The sequence below is a fragment of the Corapipo altera genome, unplaced genomic scaffold, assembly GCF_003945725.1.
Source record: "Corapipo altera isolate COAL_440 unplaced genomic scaffold, ASM394572v1 65, whole genome shotgun sequence".
Taxonomy (NCBI): domain Eukaryota; kingdom Metazoa; phylum Chordata; class Aves; order Passeriformes; family Pipridae; genus Corapipo; species Corapipo altera.
The window spans coordinates 7,314,408-7,340,125 of record NW_020884891.1 but is presented as its reverse complement, the minus strand read 5'-3'; the positions used below and the strand labels follow the sequence as shown (position 1 = coordinate 7,340,125).

The window sequence follows — 25,718 nt, the reverse complement described above, 5'->3', positions numbered from 1 at the left end:
CAGATGTGGCATAAGCTTGCTGAGCCTGGCTGTTCCCACAGCCATGGGGGTAGCAGGGATGTCCATTCCCAGAGCAACATCTAGGGGATTATTTCAATAAGAAGATCATGTGTGTTGAAGTTTCTCTGAATGGTAATTTCTCTGAATTTACAGTTCAGAGAACCAAGAAATGCTGAAAATAGTCAGTTTGTCCATTTCAGGCTAAATGCACATTTTAAGAGGCTGTTTATTTCCTGCAGACCAGAAATCCTGTTCTCTTATGAGTTATCTTCTTGTTTATTTCTCTGCCAACTTCACACCTGTAGCTGAGACCTCAGTGTAAACAAAGCTAAGGGAAACAAGCCAGCATGTCAATTCTAGCCTCGGCTTTAAACACTCTCTTCCTTTACTGAGTGTCACATCTGGCAGGGGCAATTATTATTGGTAGGACTATTATGGACCCAAATCTGAGTTGGGATGCTGACAGAAGAGCTCAGGATTAGCCCGGTACTTCTGGGGTACAATGGCATTTCCTTTGCTGAAACAAAGGAAGTTCTTCCCCCTTCATTCTTGCACTTCCCTTCTAATACAAAACATCCTTTGCATGCACATAGACATTCGCATTCGAAAGGTTTTTATGTTCAGGTCTGTGGTTGCTGAATTTGGCTGCAGGGTTTTGACTACAGCTGTTGGAAAGGAAAGCTGTACTGATAGCATTTAATTGTCTCTTGTGTTTGTTATGCTTTGGTTGTTAGGGTGTTTTTTTTTTTTACTGAATTTATTCTTAAGGCAACCTGTTCACTTTTTATTATTGGTGAGATAAATGTGGGTTTCTAATTTATTAACAATTGTGCTAAGGCATTGAATTTCTGATTCCTGGGAGTTACTCTGCCACACAGCTTCATGCAGAAGAGCAAGGTGGGACAGCCCACTTGCATGTCATCAATAGCACCAGTGCCCTGTCAGCACAGAGCTTTGTGGATGGCTGGGACAGGGCACAAGACCACAGGGGACACCTGGAGCACAGCTTCTGTGTCTGTAGAACCAGTCATCAGGCTGGTGATGGGAGAACTCAGGGCTTTTAAATCTGGTTCTACTCTGAAAAGTAGGCTTGGCCTAGTGGCATTCATAGCCTCAGCAGATCTGCTGTGAATATTGGTGACAAAACCAGCTGTTGCTTCTGTTAGACCTGCAAAGCTTTTGTGGGGAAAAGATGCACCTCATCCTACAGCAGCAAGGGGAGAATTTCTCATGGAGCCCTGCCCACAGAGGTATGAGTGGGACTGGCATGTCCCCAGAAACTACCAGCAACAGGGTTCAGTGAGCGGAAGGCAATGAAAGGTGGTGATAAAACCACGTAGCAGAGATACTGACACCTGCTTGGAGAAATACTACAAGCTGTGTTATGCTTCTAAACCCAGATTTTCATCTCATTTTTGGGTAGAGATTTCTGTCAAGTGGAAATGAATCCTCAGGTTGGAGAATTCATCAGAGGTAAGCAAGGCAGGCAGGATTAATTTTGGCAAAGAATCTAAGAGATGGAGCAGGAGAGATTGCGCTGGGTAGACAACAGCCTGGAGTTTCACACCAGTTCTCACCAGGGAAGCAGGAAGGAAGTGGAAAGTGGCAGGAGACAAAGGACAGCCTGGAGGTTAGAGAAGAGATAAATAGGGATTGTGAGAAATAACACAAGCAAAAAGGCTAATGATGGATTTATGTAAGGCAGGAAGGCTAGAATGGGGAGCAAAGCTGTGGCTTAACTTTGTCAAAGGCAACACGAGGGCCAGAATTTTCCAAGCGCTGCTCAGGGGAGAGTGGAAGGACTGGATTGTCACTGTGTGTGGATTTCTGCCCATGTCGTGCACAGCTGCATTTACATGTTTAGTTCTTCAACAAACTTCCACTTTAATGCAGCAATTGGACTCAACTTCTTAGCAGTGCCTCCACATGCTGGCCCGCAGGCAGGTAGAGAGCAGAAATCCAGGGTTGCTGTAGTGATAACGTACCCACTGTGGGCTTTTGTACAAGAATACTTTGAAGCTGAGTGATACATCAGCACTTCTTTCAAGGAAATTGCCAAATGCCTTTATTACAACACTACCCCTCGCTGCTGGCATTGCGGCTGTCCCTGTGTGTTTATAGGCACCGAAGACGCTTTGACCACTTTGTCTTGATTTCATATCTGCAACTATGAAAGTACGGATTCAGAATTTCTTGCTCTCTGCGAGGGGACAATGCCCTGAGCATCCCTTAGGAATATTTAAGGACTTTGACTGAGAAATGTGCATTTCCACTGAATTTTGCCTCTAAACACAAGGCCCAAATATACCCACGAGTCGTTCCACTCCACTATAGCTGTGTTCTTTCTGTGGTCATAATTATCGGGGGGAAAGAGGCCGTAAGGGGCTGTGGAGGTTTGCGGTGCCTCGATGGAGCCGCCTGCGGCACTCGAGGCCGTGCTGGCAGAGGGGGCTGCTGCCAGCTCCGCACCGTGGGGACCGCCTGTGCCCCTGTTCTTTTTGGGGCCACGAGGCCAGACTCCCCCCGGGGCTGAGGCAGCGGCTCCCGAGCTCGGCGCTCTGATGATGAGCATCGCTGCCGTCACCCCCGTGGGATCGTTTGCAGCGCCCGCTACCCGAGGGAAAGGGGCTAGCAGTCTCTCTGTGTGTGCAACCCTCTTCTTTGGATGCCGTCAAAGCAGTTTGTTGGGGGGCTTTAGGTGTTTTTGTTCGTGGCTCGTGTAACGCCCTGCTGCGCAGCGGGGGCGAGAGCAGCGCGGCGGCCGCCGCTCGGGGTGGGTCCCCTCTCTCGGCCCGGGGGACACACGTGCACAGAAACTCCCGTTCCAGAGGCAATTCCTATTCCAGAGGCAATTCCCACCCGGCGGGGAGCGCGCGTGGGGCTGCAGAGCGCGGCCGCCCCCGCCCCGCGGGCGGCAGGTGGCCCCGACCCCCCGCCGGCGCCGCACGTCACTTCCTCGCAAACTTTCTTTCCCCGTAGCAGCTCCCTCCGCCAAAGTTGCCGGCGGCGGCCGCCCGGGCCGGGGAGGGCGTTGGGGGCCGGCCGGGCATGCCCGGCTCCCTGCGCCCGCCGGGGCACGGCCGGGCCGCCGCGGGCCGCCCGCGGCACCGTTAGCGCGGGGCGGCGGAGCCATGGCCCGCGACTGCGCCGCCCGCAGCCTGGACGGCATCGACCTGGCGGCGCTGCGGGTAAGGAGGGGGACGGGGGGGCTGCCCCGCGGCGGGAGCTGAAACCCCCTGGGTGACACCCCGACCCCGCTCCTCGCCTGTGCAGGGCTGCGCGAGGGCTTCGCCCCGCGGTTGTCGCCCTTGGTCGGAGGGGGTTTCGCTGGGAGAGGCGCCGGTGCGGCGTGCGGTGGCCGCGGGACAGCGGCGGGGACAGCGCGGCGGTGCCGCCCGTGCCCCCGCGGGGAGCGCAGATGCCCGAGCGGCGGCCGAGGGTCGCGGGCCCCTCGGGGGGAGCAGCCCCGGCCGGAGCAGCCTCGGGGCTCCCCCGGTCCCGGAGCCCGCGGGGTCCGGAGGTCGCGCTCCCCCCTGGAGCGATCGTCCCGCGGGAGCGCTGCGCTGCCCGGCCGGGAGCGCTTCACCGGAGAGGCGCGTTCCCCTGCCAGGGTAATAAATAATTCCTGCTGACGTTCCTAAAGGTGTTGAGAATGCTGTGGAGAGAAAACAACTGAGGAATTAGGATCTTCTGGAAGGAAGCGTGTGCGTGGAGGTTTGCCTTTTTTTGGTCGAGGTTTGGGGTTTTTTATTTTTGTTCTCCCAAAGCTAAAAAAGTCAGCATTTACCTAGTTTGCTATGAGGTTTTTATGGTTATCCTCTTGTGTTTTGGGGTTTTTAATGTGATCCAAACTTTGGCCACGTTAAAAGCCGTGCTGTCAGTGTTTCATATTCACAGACAGGGCTGGGTACGATGCCCCCGAGTTCCACTTTGCCTTTTTACATAGAAGCTGACCACCTAGCAACCCCTCCAACCCAGGCAGGAGCACTCTCAACAGAAGAAGAGGGAAGAGTTCAATTGTGGCAAAAAGCGGTCATCCCCAGACAGTGAAACCAAAGCAGCTACTTTCTAAAAATATCAGGGAAAAAAAAAAAGAGGGCTGGGAGAAGCCTTTGCAATAATCACATGGCGAGGAGGGTGTTCCAGACCAGAGGCAAAAAGAGGAAAGGCAGCAGGGACAGTAAAGTTTGTGAGAATGGCAAAAGGCTTCTGGCTAGGCAAGCAGAAGTTTAACCTGGCTCTGCTCAGGGGTGTAAGGCAAAGTAATGGAAGTTCTTCTTTAGAGCTTTAACAGATGAATCTCATCTCCTTAAATAAGTAAGAAAATCATGTACGTTTGAAAAAGAGTAATGCTGCAAGGCAGACAACAGGCTTTGTGTCAGAACTGTCTGATTCAGAACCTCTGAAGGCTGAGAGCATTGCAGGTTTCGGCCTCGGCAGGGGAAGGGACAAATGGCTCCTTTTGGAGGAAACTTTTTAAGCACTCAGCAGCCTTAGTTTGGGGTTTGTGCTTGGTGGGAAATGAGAGGTAGGTGATGCTGAGCTGTGGAAACTATTTAAATACAGGTGCCTTACTTTTGCCTTGTCTGAGGTGTTCCTGGGCCCAGTGGGAGCTGCTTGGTGCTGTTCTACTCTCACCAGCTGCAGGGAGGTGGGACTGTGATTGGCATAATTTTCAAAGTGCATGAGCTGTCATTGCTCCTCTACAAATGGGTGTTTGTCAGGGCTGGAAAGAAGGGGGGGCTGTAGTTTCCTAATGTTGCTGGAGCATCTTGCTGGGGTGTTCTGCAGGGCTAAAAAGCCCCTGAACTCTGCATTACATGCTGAGGTGCAGAGGTCCTGTAGAAGAACTCATGCTTCAAACTCCTGTATCTTCTTTAGCTGCAGAGATGTGAAAAGTGCAATTTGATCAAGCTCTTGCTGTTTGTGTTGCTTTTCATTCTGCTGTGGGGAGGAGATGGATGTGGCCTGGGTGCCTCTGGGTCAGCAGTCTTGCTGTTGCCTCCTGAGTGCCCTGCAGATGACTTGCAGGAAAGCGAGGCGGCCACCATATGGTACAATGTATTACAGTAATTAACCTTAAAGTGATGAATGTTCAGGCCAGGATTTTGGCATCTGCCAAAGGGAACCTAGCAATTTGGCAGGTGCTGGCTGGTGAAGGGTTAGCTGGACCATGGGGCTTAAACGGTAGCTGAGAGGAAGCACTACATCAAAGATGATACCTAACTCCAAGACAATTAAGAAGTTGGCCCATTGTGAAAAATGCCAGCATTTGCTGTGTGGTATCCAAGCAAACAAGGGCAATCCAAGGACCAAAGTCAGAGCCCATATTAATATCCTTTATGACTCTTAACAAGGCTTGGTTCACTATGGTGTCCTGATTAAAACAAGAGAGATGGCCAAGTGTTTTGGCTGCACTCAGAACTGAGGCAGCTTGAGATCTTAATGCTCAATTGGCTAGCAAGGGCATGGTAGGATTTTCACTCTATTAAAGGTGATGCTAATATTTATTTAGATAATTGTTTGAGTTTTTCCTAGAGTGTCAGCAGCCATTAGAAGCAAACTATTAGGATGCTAAATCAGAATGGAATTGATTGGAGGTGGGAAGAGAAGCTGATTTTGAGGCACCTTAGATTACCATACTTGCATAATAAATAAGCTTAGAGAAGAAGAGTGAGGACAGAGCACACATTTAAGTGAGAGGGACAGTTGCAAACTCGGAGTTGAAAGTGCAGTTTAGGTTCCTCTGGGTTTCTGTGCACTGTGAGCACTTCTTAATTCAGCAGTGCTGCTTTCTGCAGGAAACGTGGGGAAATAGGGTGCTGCTTATGCTTCCCACAGAGTACAGTAGATACTGTGCATGGAAGGTCTTGTCTGGAAGAGTTCCTTAAAGAGCTGCTGTGAGTTTCGCTGCATGGACCACGTGCAACCCGCAGCACAGTTCTGTGGGGAGGTTGCACGTGAAGCACAGGTTTGTACCACCCACCTGCTGCTTTAGAGGTAACGATAGATTATTTGCTGACTTTTGCTCCGATGAAGCAAAGTGTATGGCTCATTTATATCCAGACTGGAAAAAGAAAATTGAAGAAATGAGAAGAAAGCAAAGCACTTCACAGAGATCCCAGTGTCGTAGGCATTCTTATGCCCGTGCTTAACTCCGTAGGCAAGGGTTCCCATTGATTTTGTTTAGTGTGAGGGCTTTTGGAATTGGGGGTTGAGTCTAGAAGGCCATACCTTACTAACTTGTTTTAAAAATAAGAGACAGAACAGATCTTGATCTGGTTTATGCATTGCTTTTTAAAAAAGTCTTGTGAGGTTGACAGTCCTGGAAGTATAAGATTAAAACTCGTTTAACTTAAAGACAAAACCAACTGAACTCATTAGTACTTTCAGCTGTGGAAGTCTGGGCTCTGTTGCACTGAAAGCTATTGCCATTTATCATTACAGTTGTGCCAGTAAAGGCAAAATCTGCTCAGAAAAAAAACCCTGTATGTTTCCACTGGGATTTTGTTGAGGTAAACGTTTCCCTATCAGATATGAAGAAAGTATTACTTATATTAAAAAGATGAACATATAAATGGAGTGGAGAAGTAGCTGGATACCTTTAAAAAAGGATTTTTTTCTGACCAGGGTCACTGAAATTGTACTTCTGAGATTGTTTTTCTGTATCACATTCCTCAGCAGTACCAGTAAGCATCAACTGACATGACAGATTGCTGAAACAGATGTGGTAAAACTGACACATGGAGTTAATAATATTTTATATAAATCTCTCAATGATACCGTAGCAAGAAATGAGTGGACTGATAAATGGCTTAGCCAGAAACGAAGAAACTGGTCTCTTGAGTTCTTAATGGTTTTATATAAATCTCTGAGTGAGTTTTAACTGAAGCACCGGATTTTTTAATGTGCTCAGTCAAGCAGGAGCAAACATTGCCTGTGCCTTGCAACAAGATTGCCTGCCTGTATCTGAGGGGCTGCAGCATCTCATTGTTGGAGGAGAACATCTGCTGCAGGAGTTGGTTTTTGAGCAACTGATGCTATACTAGGAGGGTGGAAATTGGTTCATGTGTAATGGTACACTGATCATCTGACTTCATGAATCTTCTATGTAAATTAACAGCAATCTAGTTTGGGTTCAAAGCCAAGAGTTCAACAGATGAGTCAAATTCACTGTTATGTTTGCAGAGCAGGATGGTTGAGCATTCTCAGCCTGCCTGTAGTGTTATGGTTGCCTGGGATGGTGCATTTCCCTTCTGTAAGGTAACAGGGCTCAGATGCTTTATATAGTAATTCCTTCAATTCTCTAGTTTAGGTTTCTTCCTTCATTACATTGCTGGTGCCAAGTGTTTCATGGCAGAGGACAGCATCTTAGCCTCCAGGCTAGCTCAGTGTGGGAAGGCTTAGGAAGCCTGGAGGTTTTTCCTTATTCTACTACTAAACTGAGTCAGCAGTTGAATTCTTGTATTTTTCACACACCTTCATTTGTTGTATCTCCTGTATTGCCATGCAGATCTTCACTGAGTTATTTTGTGTATAGAGTTTTGAGCAACTTGACTGAAAACTTTAATATTGTTTGTGGGACAGTCCACAAACAATATAAAGAAGAAATTATTAGAGATAGCTTGGGCAGTATATCAGAACAAAAAGCAGAAAACTAGTACGGTGGGCGGAGAAGCGATTATAAGAACTTATACTCTGGTTTGGCAATTGCCCTTTCAGTGTGTAATGCAGATCATTAGGAAATGTACCACAGACGTTTCATTTTGATTGTGTACAATTTCTCTCCTATATGAAGTGATTGCCTTAATGCAAATAATGTTGTTTCTTCTGCTTTTTGCAGGACCCTGCGGGAATATTTGAACTGGTGCAGGTTGTTGGAAATGGAACATATGGACAAGTTTATAAGGTTTGGATGCATCTTTAAATTATGATGCAGTTCTTTATAAAGCTGTATTTCCTAAGGCAGAATGAGCACCATTTAAGAACATGGACAGTATTGTTCCAGTAATAGCCTGGTTTATCTTGCTGTCTTTTTTCTGTGTAATGCAAAATGTTGTCACCTATGAAACTCTGTGCCCCTTCCTTCTGTCCTGTTTTCATGTCTCTCTGCTGCTGCAGGTCACATAAGTGCGTTGGCTTTTGTACTGACTTCCCTATGCCCTGTGGTTTTTTCTGTCCTGCAGTTATTTTCTCATTTTCAAAATTATTAAATAGGTGTCTGGCACAAATTCACATCAGTGACGGCTGAATTTGGCCTGGATTGAGTGGAGCTCAAGACTCAAACAGCAGTGCTCTTCAAGATGGAGGTGTCAATTATCTTTGCCCTGCAGGTGTCTTTGATTTCCATCATTATCCTTGTTGCTGGGTTATCAAAGCAGAACCCCCAGTCCAGAGGCTACAGCAATTAATGTTGTTTGCCATAACATAGTGCTATGTACACTGTGCAGTGCACACCTTCCTTTAGTTGTAACAACTAGCCTAGAACTGTTCTTTCAGTGTGAAGCCTTCTCTGGAAAGGTGAAATAGATGTGATTAAATAGGGAACTGAGTCTGTGTTGTTCCCATTTGGAGAATGAAGACAGAGGAAGGAAAAGCCCGTGCTGCTGAACCCTTGGAGGTACACCAGAAGAGTAGTGGCACTGGAGTGAGTTGTCTGGTCTTGCTTCTCCCTCAGATCCCACTGCTGATAAATCCCTGTGTGGCAAGTACCAGTGTTGGTGCAGGCTCTCCGTGCTTTGATTCCTACTGCAGGAGGAATGCAGAAGGGGCCCTGGTGTAGCAATGCAGAACAGTTCTTTCTCCAGTGCCTGTGCACTGAGTCCATGCTACATTTTGGTCTCCATCCTCTGGTGGCAGATCTGCTGTAATTACATTTTGCTTTCCCTTTCAAGCTATGGATACTCTTTCAAAGGTTCTGGAAAATGTTTTACAGAAGCAGTTCTGGGAATTAAAAATAGAGGCTTGGGGGACAGATTAGAAGCCAGGAAACATTCAGGGTGCTGCTGTCAGTGTAATCACGATTTTCTATCTGTAAAAAGATCCCAAAGCTCCTGAAGTTCTGTGAAATAGTTGCCTTTCTTTTTGTATCTGGATTTATTTTATATTGGGAAAGAAAAATTTCAGTCCAGTCATATTTTAAGGATGTTGAGAGTGAATCAGCTGCTTAATCATAGCAGAAACAGGAAGGAGCAACATAGTTTGCTTCTCTGCTGCAGAAGAAAATATTTTGAGCTGTTGTGTAGCTCACTAGAATGTTAGTTGCCAAAATGTGTAAGAAATATTGACAATGACAATTCAAAATTGCACCTAAAGGCTACTCTCCACTGAGCATGCAAGAGACCAGGGTCTGACAGCTCTGGGAAATGAGTGATTTGAGTCTCGGCTCATTCTGCACTTGGACTGGCTGGAACATTTAAACAAGGCACTGAGAGAAAGGGTGTAACAAGGCTGGGGGCTCTGAGGGAAAGCTTTGTGCACATACATCGTGCACTGGAGGCCTGGTGGACTGTGTAGCCCTGGCTCCATGCAAGCACACCCATAACTAAGGCTTTGTTCCTGTAAATACATGTGATCACTGAATGTGGGGTGTTCTGTCGAGGCTCGCTGAGGGGATGGAGCTGCGCTTTGCAAGAGGATGGCAGTGAGCTGTGCAGTTGAAGAAGACAGATGATGACAGCTGAGCTGAACAGATACAAAAAGCATACTCCACACTGCTGGCAGTCTCTGTTGTGAACAGTTTTCACACAGTCCAAAGCTCCAGTGTGTTTGGAAATCCTCCTGCAGAAGATGCTGAGTTGAATGTGCTCAGGTGGTGTCTTGCTTCATGGTATCTCCCTAGTGCTGGCCTTGCAACCAGAGCAAATGTCTGTTTTCTCTAAAGGAGAACAGCTGCAGTGGAACAACTGCTTCTGCAATGGCCATGAGAAGTTGGGCTGTGATATTCACTTTTCCTTTTCACTTCTGTGTAGTATGTCATCTGATCTATATAATGGATCTGATAGATTGAAGGGATGGAATTTTGGGATAATTTTGTAGTTTGTCTAGTATAGGCTTGTGATCATAAATAAGTTATAAAGTAATCTCTGTTATCCACATACCATACTCATATCATTAGAGCATGTTTTGTTTCTTTCTCTGGAGGTGTCAGAATCTTCCATATGTTCAGACACTACACATAGGAGTTTGCACATAATCAAAGAAAAACTTATTTCAGGCTAAATAAACTATGTCCAGAATTACTAAATTACTTTGTTGGCTGTGAAGATGATTCATATTTTAATATATGCGGCTCCATAAAAGTGAAAATAAAATTTTGAGGATTCATCATTAGATTTGGAAAACAATGTTTAGCAGTTTTATTGAAGGAGAGTGTTATTCATACTGAATTATTCCAGACCAGTTCCAGTTCAGTGTCTTTTAAAATTAAATGGAAGATGTATAAATTGTAGACATGATAATGTTAGAGCTGTGTAGGAATGTTGTAAAGTTGAAATTTGCATATAATAATTGACTAAAAGCGAGAAGGTTTTTTGACAACTTATGACGTAGTAGGATGTAAATATGCCAGTACTGGCAACTTGAGCCTTTTGTAAAGTATGAATTAGATATTAAAAAAATCAGGTGGTACCCAGAAGTCATGAGACTTAGGCTTCATTACCTCTTGAAATGACAGAGCTAACCATCGTCTAGTGATAGTTTCCAGGTGCTGAAATCTGAAGAACAGCACTATGTAAGAGGAGGTTCAGAGTAATGCCATGGAAGGTGGTGACAGAGGGTTGTCCCTGAAGGCAGTTGGAAATAGTGTGTTTGCTGGTGGTTGAAGTATGAGTATTGTCTCTTTCACGCCTTTGTTCCCCAAACCTTGAAGAGCTGAAGATTGTGTCCAGTCTCTGCACCACCTCCATTGAGTGCAGACGGGAAAGAGAAGTTTCTGAACATGCCATGCACTACTTTTTACAAGGGCTGTCCATCCTCCCAAAACCCACAAGGCCAGGGACCACAAAGATTGCGTGGGGGATGCAAGTTTGCTCTCCAAAGTATGAGGGTCAGCATGTTGGAGGTTTTTTTAGAGCTGCTGATCATTAAGGACCTTAAGACAGGGCAAAGTGTTGGTCTCATCTGGGAGGAAGTGAGATGGCTGAAGGTGTCACCTGCCAGTTCTTGGGATCTGCTTCCTCCCTGGAAGTTCCAGTTGCCTTGGAACTCTCTCACAGGTTGTCTGGGGAACCTTGAAATGGCTGTTGTTTGGGATGGCAGTAAAACTGCAGAAAACTATCTAGGGGATTTATAAACACCTTTTTTTTTTATTTCCTAGTAGTTGCTACTATTGTGACATGGTGTGATGTTAAAGCTGGAACCTTTGAAAGCATCATGAAGCTAACGCCCCTGGCTGTGTGGGCTGCTCTTAGTGTGCTTGTGGGGGTATCTTGCAATGTAGGTGTGGCTGTTGAGACCTGGCACTGTTGTCATTTGAGTAATTCTTTGCCTCCTCCCATTACCCCCAGAAGTTTAACTGTATGAATGCCTTGTTTTCTTCCCATGGTTGGACTCTGTGGGTCCGAAGCACTGGATAGTGAATGTGCATCACCCTTGATATAGAACAGTTGTATCTTGGTCTGTGCTTGTGCATTTAGTAATAACTGAACTGTAAGTTTGAGGGAAATGAAATATTTTTTTCGAAGATTTCAGCTGTTAGTTTCATATTCTTTGATCAGAGGTGTGTCTCCTGTAGGAGCCTGTTAATGCATTTTCTATCTTACGATTTTCAATGCAAGGTCATCTTTCTGTTGTTAAAGAGGGAAAGAGAGACATGGAGCCAATTGAGGTGGTTGCCATTTTTGAAGTGTTTAGGTCACACAGTTCCTCTTGAGCTCTGGAAGAGGCTGTGATAGACTGAGTTTATAGCTGCTTTGTTTTTTAAGCTATCAAGATAAAGAGGAATTTCTCCTAATTCTACTCATTTAACCATGCTCTGAGAGTCCTCTTCCTTCTAAAAAAGTTTTCATGGGCCAAATGAGGTCAGCAACAGCATCTGTGCAATTTGCTTGCTTTCTGATTTCAAGAGGCACCTGATTGGAGCTTTTGTTTTCCTTTGTTTTGATGATGTGGATTAGCCCTCTCCTGGGCTCAGCATTTTTGTGTGGCCTAGGGAAGGAGAGGTCAGTGTCTCTGGATAGTTCCAGGGGCTGATGTTTTTTGGCATATGATCTTGCAGGCTGACGATAAACCCTGACAGATTTGCAGCTGCTGTGTGTTCAAAACGGTTGTATTTTTAAGGGAGTCTGAGGGCACAGAGAACTTGAGAGAGGTGCTCTGGTTTGGGACTGTGAGAGTCTAAGGGGAAGATGTGGTTTCCCAGTAATGATGAAGCACTGATGAAGAAGCAGTGCTGTTGCTGAGGCTGAGCAAGGGTGGAAGCAACCCTGCCTTCTTGTAGTGCCTCAGCACAGCTAATATTTTTATTTCTATGCAGTCACATCAGAATTTGTGTACAAAAAGGAAGCAGGTCTGAGTAAGGAAGTGTATGGGATTTTGGTTGGGTTTTTTTTTTTTTGAACACAGCTGCTTCTTGGTGTTGAATTGTTCTTCAGTTGCTGACATGAGTTATCAGTTACTTTGCTGTTCATGTACAGTGGCAGGAGTGTAGCAAAGCATACATGTGGCTTTCCAGTTTATCCTAAACAATTTGAAAGTCTGCTAAGTTCTTCATAATTCATTTCATTGAATGACTGGCTGAAATACTTGAGACCAAGTTGGGAGTGGCGAGGGAAAGCAACATGTTTTTTTTGAGACTGGGTACTACCTGGAAAGAATCACTGGACTGTGCTAAGTTATGAAGTGTTGTAGTCTGTGGACTTTATTGAAAACCTTAATTGATGGTAACACCTCAGGCAGTGACTGGAAGCATAAATGTAAGAAACTTTACAGTTATGTTCAATGTAATCCAGATGGTGAATGTGTATAAGATGAAAATTTCAAAACTGTCCCTTCTGTGGGTGGGTCAGGAGTAACCACCTTCAGAAGTTTGTGTCTCAGGGTTGAAATGCAATTTCAGAATCTCTGAACCACCACAAAGACGTTAAAAATGTCATGTAATCTTGGGTTATTTTGTTATCGTTTGTGGTCAGTTACAGTTTTCAAGCCAATCATAGTCTTCAAAGCTCTGAGATTTTGATGAGTCAAGTTGGGAAATCAGTTGTACTCTATAGAAATGACAAAATTCTACTTTCTGTTTCACTACCAGTTGATACAAGTGCTTGTTCATCTATCCATTTTCTTTATTTGGGGTTTTAGTAGCATAGCTGATTATCTTGTCCACATGAAAAACTAGTTAATTACAGTAGGCAGCAGTGTATAAAGACATATCGCCGCAGTGTAGAGGGTGGAGTCAACAACTTGGTGCAGATCCTTGGTTCACTAGTGCAAGCAAATAACAGAGATGTTCTGCTACTTCTGGCAACAGGGATCTCTTTCAGGAAAAAGTCTGAGCTTAATATGTGCTACTGCCATTGTAATAAAATGCTCTGAAATGCTGTGGTGCTTATGAACAGGTTGCCTTGAAAACTGAAGCGTGCATGGCTGTAATACCATTAATACACTGGAGAGATGTGAGTTGGTGTTTCAGTGCTTAACTTCTTCAGGCCTCTGATATTTAATAACACCCATGAAGTGTGCATACTGCTAGGTGTGTTTCTTCCTCTTCTCTAAGTCGTCTGCAACTCTGAAATACACTCTCATAAAGGTCTCCTTAATGCTTCCACACCACTGTTTTCCTTTTCTTTCCCCATCAGAAGAAATGTGGAGTTGGCAGTGCACCCATGATGCAAGGAGGGCAAACCATGCCTTGGACTGTGTCAGCAACAGCACAGCAAGCAAATCAGGGGTTGTGATTATTTCCCCTGCTCTTGTTAGGCCGCACCTGGAATGCAGTGTCCCATCTTTGCTCTCCCGGTTCCAGAGAGACTTTGGGAAACAGAGAGGATGAAACAAAGGGCCACTAAAACATTTAGAGGGTTGAAGAAGGACAGGCTGAAGGAGATGGGCTTTTTCAACCTAGAGAAGAGAAGGTCAGGGACAGTTTAGTTCATCTTCAAATGCTTCAATGGTGGTTTGTATAGAAGATGCACAGGACTAATGTGGGTTGCTCAAGAGAAATTCCATTTGGATGTAAGAAAAAAAATTCTGTACTGTGAGAACAAGTCACAATTGAAATAAGTTTCCTAAGGTGGTGATGGAGTCACTCTTGTTGGAAACATCAAAGGCTCTTTGACGTTGTCTTGGGTTAACCTAAATTAAGGCCCTGCTTTCAACAGAAGGTGGGACTGTATGTTCCCAGAGGTCTTTTCCAGTCTTGATTTGAGTACAAGACATATGAATCTCAGTGGAGAGAACACACCTACTGGATTGTGAATGATTAACTTGGAGGATAGAAAAAAAAAAGTAGGGGAAATTACTTTTATTGATATATATAGATATATAAAATAAGTAGTATATGGTATGTATTCAGTCATCAGAGCCAGGAGCATTTTAGTGCTGGGGTTTTTTGACGTTTGGGGTTGTTTTCTTTTTTTCTAAATCTTGGCTTCCCTGCTTATTTGCATGGCAGTGCCAAACTGTTCAGTACTGGAATTTAAAATAATGGATCATACATGCGAAATTAATTAGCAAATTGTGAAGTCCTGGTTCTAGTTAGTGAATATTTCAGAGGAACTCAATTAAGATTCTTAAGAGTGAGACTAGTTTATCAAAAATAGAAGAGTAAGGATGTGAGAAAACCTCTCAGCTGTGGAGTGCCTCTATACAATAAAGGCTCTGACTGAACAGAGCAGTGTACAATAATTAGATGTGCCATATCAGCCATTAGAGAGTAGTAAAATCCTTGAAAATAATTTGTTGGCAGACCTGGTGCTTGCAGCTCCTCCATGTTTTGGACCTGAAAGTCCATAAGGGAGACTGCAAAGCATTTTCATCCTAAGCTGGTGGCATTTTGAGCTCACGTTGCATAACACCTCAGATTTTGGCACTGGGTCATGCTATTTTGAAGGTAAGGGAACATGCTAAAAATGCACTGGTGATAATGTGAGTACAGTAGGAAATAGTTCAAGCTCTTAATTCCCTGCCCAAGCACTTTGCTGTGCTTGAAGCACCTCACTAGTGACATTGATTTCAGTACTCCTGAGCGCTCAGTACCATCCAGAATCGTGCCGGTCTGAAGATGCACATCAGTGACCAGAGCTTCACGTGTCTGAGTTTGCAGTATATATATTGTGACCCTGTTCTGAAGGAAGATTTTTATCTCTGTGTTGAGTGTGGTCTCCAGTACTCCTGTACCACTAGTGCTTTGTTAAAGGTGTCACTGGAAGATCCAGCAGCAGAAATGTTTGTCCACAGAGAGGTAAATTCTCCCACTGAGGTCTGTTTTCTGTGGGTTGGATGTCATGCAGCATTTCCAGCATGCCCAGACCAGTGATTGTGCACAGTGGGACTGCTCACTTTAGCTCCTGTTTCACTTCAGCAACTTGAGCTCTGAAATCTCCTGCTAAGGTGTCTGCTGCACTGGCACTGTGACCGTGAGCTCAGGCTTGGTTGAACTCTGTCCTACCTCTGACTTTCCCTCTTTCACCTTTTTCTGTTTACCCCAGTACCTGATCAGTCTCTCTGGTGGATTTTTCTCCTTCAAGTAGAAAGGATGCTGCTTGAACTGCAGAATGCATCTGTAGTTCATTTTGCCCTCCGTTATGTATCTTCACTGCAGAATTGAGCTTGCATTAACTCCTCTCAGTCAGCCTGGCTGGGTGAGAGCAAGCATGCCATGAAATAACACTGTAAGAGCAGCTGTTGAGCTGCAGCTGTAGAGAGGTAATTTTTACTCTGGGAGCAGTTAAAAGCGCTACCATGCTTTTGCCAGAAATGTTTCGTGTGTCCTCAGTACTTGAGCTTAGGGCAGTGCTTGGGATAGGACCCGAGCAAGCTGGTGACAGCAGCCAGCCCTTTGTTCAGTGTTGCTTTTCTGAAGCAAACAGAAGTAAATAGTACTAAAGATTTGGCTTTGTTTGTTATTTGGATGAAATTGTGAGCCTGGTAACTTGTCCTGCAAACGACGTACTGATTTATGGCTGACTGAAGGTTGCACAGAAGTCTGCCAAGTCAGACTGTTGGTGAGACTGTTGGTGCTGGGGACGAGGAGTGCTGGAACAAGATGGGTGTTCCTTGCGCAGTAAGTGCAGATGCAAGTCAGCTCCTCGTCCCATCATAATGAAGTTTCCATTAAGTGGTTTGCAATTCTATTGCATCCAGTTTCTATTGGATTGTAGTCTGTTTGATTGGATTGGATTTCTATTGGATTCGAATCCAATTTCTGTTGTAAAATTCATAAATGTGATAAAATTATGCATCTCCTGTCTGGTATTCAGCTGTTCTCAGGCTGCTGGCCAGCGGTAATTTTCTTGGCCTGTGCAGACCTGTGAATATGGATATTGGGAATAAAATTCAAGAAGAAACTATTTTTCAGCTGTTTGCAGTATACTTTATTATTTTTCAAAGCCCTTGTGTGTTATAAGTCTGCCCTTGTAACTTACTGACTTTGTGGGATTCCCAAAAGGTTTTCAAGAGTTGCTTTAGAAGCATCTTTTCAAAGGTCATTTCTTCCCCATCCCCTTCTTCCTCCCAGTGAAAACATGAAGTTTTAGTAACTTCTGACATCTTAAGAGAGCGAGCAATTCAGAAGACACACTTTGTAGCAAACTATGACCTTTTCAGTGTCCTGCACAAATAATGTTATTAGTTCCTGTGTAACAGCTGGCATGTGATCTGTGGCAGTGCTTTTAGGTGCTCCTGGCACATAAGAAATATGCTTTTACATGAAGGTAGGAGAGGGGGTGGGCAGCTGTGGCTCAAGAGATCTTGCTACTCTTCGTTCCTCTTGTCATTGCTAAAAAACACATGAATTTGCTGGAAATGGAGCTGTCCTTAGGAGTGTAGCTGTGAAAATGGAGACGGCCCTTGTTTTTGTAAAGCATCTTAGGGTTCTGGTTGAGAGGAATCAGTGTGCTTATGGAGGTGATTTGTGAGAATTGGTTAGCAGCCACTTACTGAACAACATGCTGTTTGCAAACAGTTTCACTTGAATCCAAACATGAGTTCAACAGAACCCTTAGTGGGAAAATTTCAAGAAATGAGTTGGCTTTCATTTTCAAACTTTGCTTTAAAAAACGTCAAAACAGTGCATTTAATTTGCTTCATTTGAATATGCATTTGAGTTTAGCGGGATGTTTAATATTTCATAGATTGTCTTTAGTACTGCATGCTTGGGGAAAAAAGTACTATCATACTGAAATAATTTGACATTAACTAAATAAATGTGAGTAATAATGTGAATTCTTCTGACTTTCCATTCTGTGAGGAGTGTTTACAACCAAAAGTGAGACTGGTTGGAAACTACTGACATTTTGTTGATATTTACTGATTACTGGAATTTACTAAATTCTATTTTCCTAATGTGCAGTTGCTACATCTGATATCAAGTTTTTTAATGCAATTCTTTCTTATATCTCTTTTGTTAGAAGTGTAAACATTTAGAGGAAAAGGGCATAAGCCATGTGATGGCCTTCTGAAAGGAAAATTCCTCAAGTTCAGTAAAATATAGATATATTTCTTCTTTATTATGCTGAATTTTAGCATGGCTTTTCCCCAGTATTTAAAAGTAACAAAAGAGTAACTAGCTTACTGATTATCTCTGCTGTAGTAGATTTGTCTACTTTTGTTTTACTCTTGGCTTTAAACCTGTGAACAATTATACTAAAATATGCAACAAAACCAACATAAAATAAATATGCATATGACTTAGATAATGGATTCTCAAATGTATTATTTATACAGATTGTTCATAATGTTGTCTTTTTATATGGAAAAAGGAAAGACCTAGCAAAAAATGTTTTTGCTTTAATATTTACTTTTTGCAGTCTAGCATGAAATATTTATCATAACAGGCTTCTTGCAAACATTCTACCCCCAGAAGCCAAATCATATCAGTAGATATCTGATTGCTTTTTATTAGTAAAAGTTAGGTATTGTGGGCCAGCATAACCCTCCTGCTTTGAAAATCAGATTACTGTGGTGGAGTCTTCCAGTTTTCCTGTGTGTGCATTTTGACCTGCAGAAGAGGACAGGCAGTGCCGGTACATGGTTGGGGGGCACCAGACCATTCATCCCGTGGGATCCCTTTCTGATGAAGGGTGATTTGCTTCTAGAGACATTAGAATATGTTTTGTCATCTCTCCCAGTGGAAGGTGGCCAACTTTTGCAGGCAGGCATATTAGCAGTTGGGGCACAGGGTGTGCCCAGTGAACCCAGCAGTTGGGAATCCTGGGATGGCTTGGACATGGTCGAAGGGGTACGTGCCAGTGAGTGTGGTGCACTCAGGGCACACTGGGCTTTTTGTGCGTGTGCAGATCAGCCTAAGTAGGTCTGACGTTTCCCAAATGCGTTGAGCCCCCGGCTCACATGCTGCTGGGTAGGTGTGCACGTGCACAGGGCATAGCAGATATTGCTGGATGCCCAGTTGGTTTGGTTTCCTTGGCAGAAAAAGAGGTTGCACGTGGAGAAGCTGCATGTGTTGTAGCATGCTCTCCATAAGTATGCCTGAAATTAAAGAAAGGATGAAGGAATAAGGAGGTGCACTAACTTTCCTTTCTTCTGGACACTTGAGAGTTTTCAGTCAGAACTGTTTTGAATAGAGGAAGTCACAAAACAAAGGCTGGAAACTCAGGTCCCGAATCCCACAGGTCGGAGAATAAAGGTTAGGATTTGGGATTCACCCTCTCTTCCTTTCCTTGCATTATGGTGGTCTCTAGGTACCCACCTGATGGAAGACTTTGCATGGCCTGTATCCATGGCTTGCATTGATGGAGTTAAGAGTATTTTCATGTTGGTGCAGGAATCAGCACACATGACATTGTACGAATGATCAGGTTTCTTCCTGTGTTTGCAAAGCACCAAGTGCATTCTTGAAGCTGTTCAAATAATACAGCAAGTTTCTGGTCAGGCTGTATAACATCATTTGGCTTCTGGCATCTGCCAAAGTCTCAGTTCTCCGACGAGGAACGAAAGAAAATCACCTTATCAGCCCTGGATGATGGTCGAGGCCTGCGTGGCACTTGCCCTGTCATGCAGATGGGGTTTGAATGTTGTAGTGAGTACATGAAATACAACCTGGCTGTCTGAGCTTTTGTGGTTGCTGTATCCTGCATTCTTTACATTACTGAGTTCTGGCAGACCACTCCCTTTTGATGTTATTAATATTAAAATAGTTTATTCGTTCTATTACAAAGATATCCTTCTAGTCCAACTCTGACAGCCTTGACTGGGAGGCACCTCTGCTGCCCTTGTGGTGGAGTCAGTGCTGAGCTGGACCAGGGCTGGACAGGGATTGTAGGTTCCCACTGGAGTTTGGGATGGAGGTGACACTGTGCTCTATGAAGTGTGGTTCTTAATGGCATGTAAACACTGCCTGGATTTCGGGAGGGGTTGTTCCTTCAGAGTAGGGGAGCATATGCCAACATTGGGTTTTCTTTCCTTTCTGTCTTCCTTTATTACCAAGCAAGTAGCATGAATGTCATCAGACAGTGCCCTATTGTCTAAGCTGTTCACTGTCAATAGTCATTGCGTGATATAAAAAGTCCCCAGAGACTTTATGATGCATTTTCATTCCCAGGAATCTGCTCATAAAATTGGGAACATGACCAGAAGGAGAAATGGGGAAGATGCTGCCTCTGCATTTTCCCTCACCCGAGGGCAGGCTGCTGACTGTGCAATTCTCCAGGAGAATTCTGTTCAGGAGTTGGTTGTGATCTGATAAACCACGCCTGGCTCATGTCCTGTCTGCCAAGGAGGACATCCATGTTTGTGTATCAGTGCTACCTGAAGGACCCTTGGTTAGCAAGCGGTGTTTGCAGTACATGAGACCACTCAGAGGGCTTTGCATCTTGATTTTTTTTATTATTATTATTATTCCCCCCGTACTGTGTTTGCCATCAGTGCAGCCATGCATTTCTGCAGATGTGCTTCTGAGGTCTCACAGTTCCAGCTCGTGTGCTCTGGACTGGGTCTGTGGATGCTGGTGTTGGTCTGTGACAGGGTGTGTGCCTGAACCCAGTGGTGAAGCAGAACCACAGTTCTCATGAGGTTTGGTATAAAATAGTTTCTTACATTACTATTCTTGTATTTTTTTCTTTTTTTTTTTTTTAATCTTGGTGAAAACAAAAGGAAGCTTCAGCAGGTACGAGGTTGTTATCTTACCACAGAAGCATGTTCTCACTTACTGGTACAGTAAGGGCAAAACCACAAGCTGGAGCCACCCCTGGCTTTGGGCAGCATTTGCTGTCCCAATTAGTGATAAAACCCATGTTCTTATTGAATCACGATACATATGAATATTAAACTTACTCCAGTCAGCTTTTTAATCAGTCTTAATTGCTGACTTTTCTAAAACAAATTCTTTCAAAAAGAAGAAAAAGCTAGTGACAGAAATAGACAAAAATTTCAAAAAAACTCAGCATTAATCTCCTTCTTCTATTAAAGACACTGTGAAAGTGTGTAGACAGAGATGGAGTTATGCAAAAGATGAGCATTTTGGAAAATGATGTCCAGTATCAGTGAAAAGGAAATGAGGAACAAACCTGATTCAGGCCAGTGAGCATGTCCACACTTAACAAAATTGAGCTGGAAATACATTTCTAATTAAACTGGGTCAAACTACGTGCAAACCAGGTCTTTAAAAATAATTATTTGAAACCTCGTTTTTTCCAGTCCTTTGCACATGATGTCATTTGTTTGACCTACTCAAAGTGGATGTAAAATGCTAACAGTGGCATGATGGTGCTTTATGCTCACCCTGCACTCATTTGATTACAGAGTAAATGACAAATCCAAATCGTTGCAGGGGAGCCAGTCCCTAAAAGTGACTCAGTGACTAATTTCAGAACACCTTCTTGTTAGGTAATTGTTTTTCTGTAACCCTTCTGTTACTGAATGTAGTTTCTTGCAGAAACGTGTCAAAAATACATATCTTCTGTAAGCCTGAGTGGTGCAAAGACGAAAACACTTTTGTAAGGTAATGTTAAGAGTAGAGGAAAGAAACCTGTAAGTGCTGATGAGAGATGGCTTTGTTTATCAAGGTAAATTGTTTAAACTTCTTGGGTTTTGAGGAAGAATTAAGTGGTAAAACTAATAAAATGCAGTTGCTTGCAAATTTGTCCTTTTTGTGTCCTCCACATCTGACCCCAGCAGTCCCAATTGCTTTGTTGAGTCCTTTTATGTATCACACACACCCGTGGCCCCCGTGTAGTCCTTCGCCACCCTTCTGATGTGGCACAGCATCTGCTGCCTATGGCTGTCTGTGCCCTTTGAGCCCAATCCCATATGCCCTGTTTTCTTAAGAAACTTGGCTTCTGTCTTTGATAATGGAGGAAGGCTTGCAATTTCCTGCAATCCTATTTCCCCCCTGAACCCAAGGGTTCAGAAACTAGAAGGCAATGCAAAGCACTTGGGAGCTGGGTTTTCTGGTATGGTGTTTTCATATGCTCTTTCATTTATTTATTTTTTTAGGAGAGTTTTGTTTTAAATAGAGACCTAGTTATTTAAATTTCTGTTATTTAAATATGTTCACTGGCAATGCTGTAGAGTTTTAGCTGACCCTGCAAAATTTTTCTCTGGTGTGTAATACCAGATTTGTCCTAAGGAGCAGTGAGCTCTTGGTGGTGTATTTTGGCATCTGGATGTGGATGACGGAATATGTAAAAGGAAGTTCTTCTAAAACTTGTGGATGGTTAAACTTTTTGAGTAAATTTTATAGCGACTACAGCTAGAACATGTTAAAAGCAGAGATGCTAGTTTTTAAAGCTTATATTATACATGTAAACCAGGAAGCTGCTGGCATTAGCTGGATGCCTTGTGGAATCTTCAGGTTTGTTTGCTATTTTGTTTTGTTCTTTCTTGACAGCTGCTTTGTGATGTGATGCAGCTGGTTGCACAGCCTATTGCCATTACAAGGTAAAGGAAGCAGATAGGGTTTAGAGCTTGGAAAACGAGAACTGGGTTTGAGACTGAGTCACAAGAAGGGGTCTGGTGCAGGTTCATTGATACCTGAGGTACCCTGGGCTGAGTCAGGGGATTTCAGTTTTGCAGTTTTGAATATTTCTGTATATGTTTCTGTGTCTGTAGTTTTGTCCATAGTACTTTGGGCCCCATTACATTTGATGTTGAACAAGTTCAGAGATGCCATTGCTGCCTGGGAAAGCTTCATGTGACATACCAGCTGACAAATCCTGAATGAGAGTGATCCAGTCAAATCTATATGCCTGCCAATGTGAATGTATGTATCATCAGTCAGAATAATGAGTGTTCTCAGTTTCCATCTGGCCTGTATCTGTAGTTTTATGGAGAGACCAATTTCCCATGGACAGTGAGCTTTGGGTGGCAGCCGTGCAGTTCACACAAATGGAGACTCTGCAACAGTGGCTCAGGTTAATTTCTTCCATCACAAGCTCTGGCTCAAATCTGTGACAGGATCTATGCAAACACACCTTTTCCAACAGAGAAACCATTGAATATACACTTTTCTTTTTCACTGTAAAGTGGGATTTCTTTTGTTTGAGAAATTTGACCTTTTATGAGGCAAATTCAGATCCAATAAACTCAACAGCAGAAATTCCTTTGGGCATAGAATCATTAAGACTGGAAAAGACCTCTAAGATCATAGAGTCCAGTCGACATCAGTGGAGCCAGAATTGTATGCAAGAACCCAAGTGTCAGGAGAATCCATCAGCTGCTGTTGGTGGGAAGTCCTGCAGGGAACCTCTCGGAGGTGTAGCCAGCAGTGCATTTGAGGAGAGCAGGGGGGTACCAGCCTGTGCTGGGGCTCTGTCTTTGTTTTACACCCCACCCCACCCCCAGTTTACTGTGTAGGGCACTACTTTGTCTTACGCTGTACAAAATGAACTTGGGTTGTTTAAACAGGGTGAGACAGAGATGAGAGTTTCAAAATCTGGTAAAGCTGTTCAGTGGTTAATTGCAGGAAAGTCTTGGTACCTCCTGTGACCAGTTCTTCCAGTGATTCGCTGCTGTTTTTGCTTCGTCTGAGCTGGTAATTATTCTGGTCTGCATTGCTTAAGGCTCTGTGGTTCTTCAGCTGTGATGTGTTTAGCCATTTTCTTGAAGTTTTTCTTCCTCTCTAGAGTTTACTGTTCATTTCTCTCCTGCTGTGATTGACTTCGATCCCTACAAGTAATATAGAAAGTCAGAAGATACGGCATTGAACAGTAACTGCTTGTGGCTGTTGAGGAACTAATACTGCACATCTGACCTACAGCTGGCTTGAGAGGAGAATCTTTGCCAGCCAGGCTTCTGCTGTATAAAGCTGATTAGGTCAGTTTAGAAAAGAATAACACCAAGGCTCTTCGTGAATTCAGTTTTGGTTTTTTCTTTAGAAAAGTGAATTTAGAAGTCCTGCTCCATTTTAACTTCGTTAGGAAAGCAAGGTATACTTCAGTTGTAAGAATAATTAGAAGGGTAGTCTGGTTTCATTTTGGAGACCAAGTTAACACTGAAAGCCTTTCCAAACACTTAAGTAATTTTCCCTTGAGTTTTGTGGACCATCTGGCCAATAGGATTTTGGAAGGAAACGGGATTTGACTGCTGCTGCGAGATCAGTGCCATGCCATGTACTTCATCTCTTACAGAGATCATTCAGAAATCTGGAGGCTGATGTATTTTCTCGCAGACTAATTGTGTCCATTAACTCCCTTTTAATTTTTGGAGAGGATTCATCCAATAGAGTCAAAGGAAAAGGCACTGAGAGTAGATGCTCTTTTTTTCCTCGGTTAAACGCTCTGTGAAGACTTTTGTATATGTGCAAAAATATGATCTTTTCCTAAGCAAACCACAGATCTTCTGACTTGACAGTGTTAGTCAGCAGAGTTTTTGATTTCAGGATTCACCTCAGGTGAACAGAGTTATAGGGAGGGTATTGGCCATGAAACACTGAAGGAAAGACTCCGAGACCCTGAGAGAAACCCATTTAATACCAGAAGTTAGGATTGGGCTGTACTGTCTCACACAGTCGTCTGCAGAGATGTAGACCTGCATGGTATTGCAATCTGTGTGAGAAAAGCACCAGCAGAAGTGGAATGAAAAAGTAAATCACCTCTAAGGTGGTTGTAGCTCTGTCATCGTCTAGGCTGTAACTTGTAGTCCAAACTGTATACCCTGCCTGCCTCAAAGCCTTTTTAAAAAACCCAAGAACACAGTTTTAACCTTTCCAGAACCTTGTCTGTGTTCTGCATTATATAAAAGAGAAAATTCAACTATGTTACATTGTTCACAACAATGAAGGATTTTTAAAAATTCAGTGATATAATTGCTGAGAGCTTACTGTGCACACAAGGTTATGTTTACGTGGTACAGAAGGCTAATAAAGCCTTTCTTCATTAGCATGAGTCTGGGAAGGCTGCATTACTGAAAAAGTTAACAGATGACTCTCATAACATGAGATTTGTAATTGCTGTGTGCAGCTTGACCTTCAGAGCTTTGTAGCAATGGTGAGCCAAAAAACCTCCCTTTGAGGGATTCCTGCTCTGAAAGTGCGGCCACCCATCAGCTGACCTCCAGCAGTCCAGCCCTGACTTCCTTTCAGCAGGATGGGGCTGGCAGGACACATTTAACTCCTTGTGACTTTATCCAGCAGAGATGTGCTGTGTACAGGTTTTTTCTGGTCCCCTGTATTTCTGCAAACAGAGGCATATGAGTCAGGCAGTGAAAATTCACTGGGGTGGAGGGCTTTGTACCTCTCCCCAGACTTAGCTTCTTGACAACCCATGTTCTGCAGAATGAGAGCCTTCCAAAGGCTGAGGCCTTTCCGAAGTTGTTTTTTTTTCTGGATGAATAGACTTTCCTTGCAGTGGACCTTTGCAGTTGTAAATCACGGCTGAGCTCCCCAGGTGCTGAGTGGGACTGGCTCTGGGCCAGGGCTGTTCCAACCCTCCTGCCCGCAGCAATGGGAGCTGCAGGGCTGTAAACACCCCCCCATTCCCATGGCCCCAGATTCCCACTGCCATGTGCTGGGCAGCCGGGGTCCCTGCTGCTGCTGGCTGCCTGGAGACCCACCAGCCCAGCATCCCCCAGGCAGAACACTCGTTGGAAGAGCAAAGCCTCCATGTCCCTGGCAGGGGTAGCAAGCTGTGATGGGGTGTCTGAAGCTGGAAACTCAACAGTGTTTCAGCAGATGTGAGGAGGTGTGACAAATGCCAAAGCCCAGGATGAATAGCAAGGCTGTTAAAGCTGCTACTTGTGCAAATACTGAAATTTAGGCTCAGTGAAAGCAGGTTTTATAGCCCAATAAATGGAGTGTGAGGAAAATGGGATAACCGCACAACTTGCTTGTCAGACCTCTCCTCCTGTTCACTGTGCTGCTCTCTGAGTTACTTTCTTGACCCACGTATGGCCCCAAAATGTTGCTTTTCTTTACTTGTTGGCAGCAGCTCCCACTCAGGGGCCTTACAGTTCCCTCTAAACTCAAGCACCTGGATGACTTTTGAATAGAGGAGAGCTGGAGTTTCAGTGTTTGTTGTCACCTCAGACACTCCCGAAGTGTCTCCAGATACAGATTGGACCAAATCAAAGTTGGCGGGTCCTTCACCAGGAGCAGCTATGCCTCTGGTAAT

At 44.1% G+C, this 25,718-nt stretch overlaps 1 protein-coding gene across 2 annotated transcripts in view; it reads left to right on the top strand.

Annotated features, from left to right (window-relative positions):
- The first annotated feature begins 3,117 nt into the window (after positions 1-3,117).
- The window catches only part of NRK (Nik related kinase), a 92,820-nt gene continuing 70,219 nt past the window's right edge, over positions 3,118-25,718 (top strand). For both annotated transcript variants that reach the window (XM_027645395.1, XM_027645394.1), the window contains exons 1-2: positions 3,118-3,188; positions 7,844-7,909. In XM_027645395.1, the coding sequence (XP_027501196.1) occupies positions 3,132-3,188; positions 7,844-7,909 (123 nt within the window). In that variant the 5' untranslated portion in view covers positions 3,118-3,131. The remainder of the gene's footprint in view (positions 3,189-7,843; positions 7,910-25,718) is intronic.